Source organism: Rhagoletis zephyria, unplaced genomic scaffold (assembly GCF_001687245.7).
Source record: "Rhagoletis zephyria isolate East Lansing unplaced genomic scaffold, Rhagoletis_zephyria_1.1 Rzeph_scaffold_01039, whole genome shotgun sequence".
In the NCBI taxonomy this organism is placed as follows: domain Eukaryota; kingdom Metazoa; phylum Arthropoda; class Insecta; order Diptera; family Tephritidae; genus Rhagoletis; species Rhagoletis zephyria.
The window spans coordinates 77,299-83,088 of record NW_016158123.1 but is presented as its reverse complement, the minus strand read 5'-3'; the positions used below and the strand labels follow the sequence as shown (position 1 = coordinate 83,088).

At 44.0% G+C, this 5,790-nt stretch overlaps 1 protein-coding gene across 2 annotated transcripts in view; it reads left to right on the top strand.

The window, feature by feature from the left end:
• LOC108362574 (uncharacterized) overlaps positions 1-4,481 on the top strand; it is an 81,880-nt gene extending 77,399 nt beyond the window's left edge. For both annotated transcript variants that reach the window (XM_017615603.1, XM_017615604.1), the window contains 2 exons: positions 2,959-3,631; positions 3,721-4,481. In XM_017615603.1, the coding sequence (XP_017471092.1) occupies positions 2,959-3,631; positions 3,721-4,322 (1,275 nt within the window). In that variant the 3' untranslated portion in view covers positions 4,323-4,481. The remainder of the gene's footprint in view (positions 1-2,958; positions 3,632-3,720) is intronic.
• Positions 4,482-5,790: the final 1,309 nt, after the last annotated feature.

Below are 5,790 nucleotides of genomic sequence, written 5' to 3'. Positions count from 1 at the left end.
GCGAGGACCCCGGCTTAAAAGCGGCAGTCGAATGAGACTAAAGACACTCGGCACACATATTCTATATAAAAAGGTGTTTTCGAAAACAGCGCTTTCCTTGTCGAGTTGTCAGCTTTCTTGTTGCTATTGGCAACAGTGGGCCGCGGGAACCAAGAAGATTAGGTTATTGTGGCAGACCCCACGAGGCGACTAACATTTAACAAATTTTCTGAACGGTAACTACAGGTGCTCTGTGTTAAACTAAGAGAAGCGTTGGGTGCTCAAAACAAAGTTCGGCTGGCAGCTGATGTCTACTCCGGAGAGCTTTGCGAGAGGTGATAACATGCGCACTGAGGTGCTTAAACCTTAATCTACCCAATAACAGGCAGCTGTGAATGAAGTGCTGAGATGATTTCACCTCGTGTTCCAAACAGCGNCAAAGAAGACGCCTAAAAAATCAAAGCGTTCCGAAAGGATTGACTTATCCTTCAATCGTTTCTGCCGAAACTGCGAGGACCCCGGCTTAAAAGCGGCAGTCGAATGAGACTAAAGACACTCGGCACACATATTCTATATAAAAAGGTGTTTTCGAAAACAGCGCTTTCCTTGTCGAGTTGTCAGCTTTCTTGTTGCTATTGGCAACAGTGGGCCGCGGGAACCAAGAAGATTAGGTTATTGTGGCAGACCCCACGAGGCGACTAACATTTAACAAATTTTCTGAACGGTAACTACAGGTGCTCTGTGTTAAACTAAGAGAAGCGTTGGGTGCTCAAAACAAAGTTCGGCTGGCAGCTGATGTCTACTCCGGAGAGCTTTGCGAGAGGTGATGAAATGCGCACCGAGGTTCTTAAACTTTAATCTACCCAATAACAGGCAGCTGTGAATGAAGTGCTGAGATGATTTCACCTCGTGTTCCAAACAGCTGCGGCAGTAAGAATCCGTGACGATAAAAAGTCGCAACGCGTGGTTTCCTAAAGGACAATGTCCAGTCAGTACACCTGTAAGAATCGAGAGTTGACGCTTAGCAAGCTGCAGAAGCTCCCTTGACCGCCTGCGGCCAACAACCGGCGGGAAGGTACATGGAACTTTGCTTTCCGGGGGTTTCCGCTCAGCGCTCGCTGAGCCAACTATGAGCCCATCTGCCCAGAAGCAGGCCGCAGGTTTCCAACGGAACTCATATGCCCTCCCTGTCCGAGGTGATGTCCTCCTGCGTTCTTTGCCTAGCTAGTTCATCAGTTCATCAGACTTGCAATTTTCCGTGATTTCACTGTATCCTTTGATACAAATAAGCTTGATTTGGAAATATTCCGAGGGGGTTGAGAGAGAGCTAAGGCATTCCCCGCCCAGTTTCGATCGTACCATTAGCGAAAGGTCCGTTTGGTGCCATCCGCGTAACAATCCAATCCATTTCTTACAGAAGGAAGACGAAGCTTTTGAGAATTATCGAGTGCCCATGCGCTGGGTTGAAAGAAAACCCGGAGCTTGTGAGCAATGTTAACAGGTGTGACACTGAGCATATCATTTGGCGCTAAGGTAGGAGTTGTCCGGAGCACTCCGCTGTCCCAAGACGGGCCACCCTTTGCACGAAATGTAAGTAATTATGTACTTCCGCATCGACGTACACTTCAGTCTATTCTACATTATAGATGCCAAGCGGCATCAAGTCTCGCGGAAATTTTGAACGTTGCATTCGGGCTCGCCGGCGGACGATGAGACAGGCTCTGAAGTGCTGCCCTCTTGTTTTGTCATGCTGGTAGAAATCTTTTAATTGCACAGTTGAATGAGCTACACAATTACCTTTTATTCGATATGAATTTGTCGGCTGAATTATAATTACAGTTGCGCTCGTCAATTTCCAGCCATGGCTCTGCATGAATCCAGCTGAACGTAACTTCGGGCATACGGTGAAATGTGACAGACGCGGTGGCCTCTGACTTAATATTGAAGCTTACGAAAAATTTCGACTACTTTCCTGAAAGTATTACAAATCACTGTAAACTGGAAGACAAATTCCTTTGATTNGCCATGGCTCTGCATGAATCCAGCTGAACGTAACTTCGGGCATACGGTGAAATGTGACAGACGCGGTGGCCTCTGACTTAATATTGAAGCTTACGAGAAATTTCGACTACTTTCCTGAAAGTATTACAAATCACTGTAAACTGGAAGACAAATTCCTTTGATCAGTTGATCTGGAAATTTAACCAAACTTGTTTTTTTCGCATTAGCCAAGCTGAGTCTCTGCTTATCGCCTAGAACTTCTGAGAATGAACTTCTAACACTGAATTAATTTGGGATTTGTTTCGGCAAGATTATTCTAATAAATTTCCCATTATTCATGATGAATGGGGACAGAAAAACCTGTCGCTGTTGATGAGGTGTTCTTGATCTAGTTTCACCGGATCATGATTCTGTGGGAGATTTTCATCTATCTGAGTTCTGTAGATGAGTTCTTTAAAAACGAATCAAACTTCGATGCTGGTATATCCCTTATTCCCTTCTTTTGGTTAGAAGTACGAACGTGAAACTTTACCTAATTCGAGATGTCTCTTAATTAACTTGAAGTCTTTAAACAGTAGAAGAACTATTCTCTCATTGACATTTATTTTTGACATTATACTTGGAGCGATTGACTCGCCATATTTACTCGAGCTTATTCGTCTTAATATCCCCTATAGAAACCTGCGGAACCATGGCACGTTTGTATTAGATCCAGTTAGAACAATTTACGCATCTAATTCTCCTATAGCTAGGGCCCTGAAGGAGTATAATATGTTCCCAAATATATAGCCATTGATTTCTCTTTGCCGAAAGATAAGTTTAAGTTGGTATTGAATGGATTCATTTAACTAGTTATTAGTATATTGTTCTTTGTTAATTTGTAAATAGTCTCTAAGAAAATTGTTATATAATTTCTAAATAAATAAATAAATAAATAAATGTCTATAAATTTTTTCACTCCCTCTCTTCGCCTCACAGGAATGCACTCTCTTCTCGAAGCAACGCCGCCATGCTCTCAAGATCGCACAAGGTCCACGTTCGCGCGCCTCCCTCGCCGCACCAGTCTCACACGCGGCGCTCGAATCACAACACTTCGGTTTGGGCAGCAGCTATTCTAGCGCTCTGGAAGATTGGCTCATGACAAATGGTAGCGGCATGGGTGGACGCAATAAAATTGCTACTGGCTGTGGTTTTGGCGGCAACGGCACCAATCCATTCCTTTTCTCCGACTCTGTGCCTGACTTGAGCGCACTTAACAACGATCATCATCAACGCATCTCTGGCTATTCAACCAATCATTCCACACCACAAAAGATACCCTATTCGCGTCAAAGTGAGAATGCTAATCATAGCCGTTATTCGAATGGTTACGCCTCGCAGAATAACTCATTCAACAATTGCCCAGCTGTTGGCGGAGCCTACGATTCACCACGACGCATTTTCATTAACAAAGATTTCACATCAAATCAAGTGGTCGACGAGGAGGCCGATGATGATGAGAAAGTTGAGCTGCGACGTCCACAGGCCTACAACGGCAGCGGTGCCGCCCATAAGGTCAACAATGACAACAACGATTTGGAGAATGGCAATGTGGTGGATGGTGAATGGTTGTATCGCAAGCCAAGAGCACCAACCGACATGCGGCATTCGGGTAAGTGACGAGCGAATAAATTTAAAGAATGTACTTAAATTTCACCCCTCTCTTTCCCGCTCTCTCTAACTCTTTTTCTCTCCCTGTAGTACAACCAATGCTGCCCACCAATAACAATTACAACAACTTAAAGAGCTCATCAAAGATTCCTGTAACCGACTTAGATCACTCAGCCCATGATAGCGGCCTCGATACACCACCGTCCACAAATCAACGTCCATCCAGTTATCGTGAGATTATCACACGCACGCCTGTACGCGAAGCCATCAACGAATCCGTGGTCCGTTCATCACATGGCAATTTACTCAATGGCAGTTTTCGTGCCAAGCAAATAACTCATCTTACGAATAATATGAATCAGGTGAATGCGCTGCATAGCTCTCATCTGAGCGTGCAGGAACGCATTCTACAAATGCGCAACGAAGAGAATCGCTGGGGTTCGCTGAAGTCCGAAGCTAATCGCTACAGTCACAATGCCCTCTACGATCAGAATAAGAATCCCTACCCGGAGAGCGTCAATCAATCGCCACAACGAACTCCTTTCAAGAAGCACTCGCTCATCGGTTACGGTCGTTCAATTAGTCACGACACTAACGGCACAATGAACGGTAATTCACAGATGAAGGGTTCGTCCATATTGCGTGAGCGTTTTCAGCATCCCGCTTTGGCGGCAATCAAAGCTTTTTACTGATAAATAATTAATAACGATTATTTTCTATCACAATAGCATTATTATTACTAAATACTTATACACATGCATGCATGTTAGTATGTATGCGTTCGGTAAAAAAAATACATATATGTATTAGCTAAATACTCGTAGTGAAAGCTTAAAAAATTAAAGTAATTGAAAAAATGAATTCAAATCGCACAGGGTGTTTATAATTTGCGTTTAATAGTAGAATTGCTGATTTAATATACGAGAAGTATTTTTCTGTGATAGTTGTCAGCGATATTAGAACGAAGACGATTTGTTTTTTTTTTTTTTTTCTTTTAAATAGTATGCCAAAAATTAAAATAAACGCATCATATTACGATTAAACTTGATATTAAATGAATAAAAAGCTATCGAAAAATATTAGATATACGAAACGAAGAAGAAATTGTGTTCTTATTTCCATAAGGAATATACTCATACGGTAAGTAAATTTATTTTCTCCATTCCAGCCCTGGAGAATGGGGAAGCCATGTTGGGTGCCTTCTTGGACATAACGCGGGCATTCAACAATGTCCCAACGCAAGTCATCTTGGACGGAATGACGACGATAGGGGTTCATCCCGTAATTTCGAACTGGATAAGCAGTATGTCGAGCTGCAGAAATGCCTCGGCGCAGTGGGGTAGACCTGAGACCACCAAACCAGTTAACAGGGGTATGCCGCAAGGGGGTGTATTATCACCGCTACTTTGGTCACTGGTGGCCAACAGGATAAATACTGAAGAAAATGGAGGGAGGACCTGCCGAACTTACTGCATATGCGGATGATATCTCTGTCACAGTAACCGGAAACTGTCTGTCCACGCTCAGCTCATTTATGAGCCAAGCACTACGGGTAATACATCTTTGGGCAATCGAAGTGTGGCTTAGAATCAACGCAGAAATAACAGATCTAGTAATCTTCACCAGGAAATACAAGGTTCCGTACTGGGCCAAGCCTAAGCTGGATGATGTGACCCTCCAGCTTAAGCAAACCACCAATTACCTCGAAATAATGCTCGATAGTAAGCTGCCGTGGCACCTAAATGTGGGAGAGAAGGCGAAGAAGGCTTCCGCGGCATTCTGTGCATGCAAAAAGATGCTGGGCTGCACCTGGCTCTGGTCGCCTTCTCTTTCTCACTGGATCTTCACGGCGATAGTCAGGCCGATACTGTTCCTTGGGGTGCGGGTTTGGTGAACAGCATTGGAGAAGAAAACATTTGTTAAGAGTTTAGGAAGTGTATATAGGCCATCAATGATTGGCATGACAGATGCACTTAGGACTACACTGACGGCGGCATGCTATACATTGTTACATCTCTTGCCGGCGGACCTATCGGCCAATAGTATAGCTACAGGTCAGTTTGTTCGCAGGCCTTGCAGTCACAGTAGTATAGTGTGATCCCGGATCTGCACTTTGAGATGAACTTTGAAGCCAACATAGAGGTGGAAGACTGGCGGGAG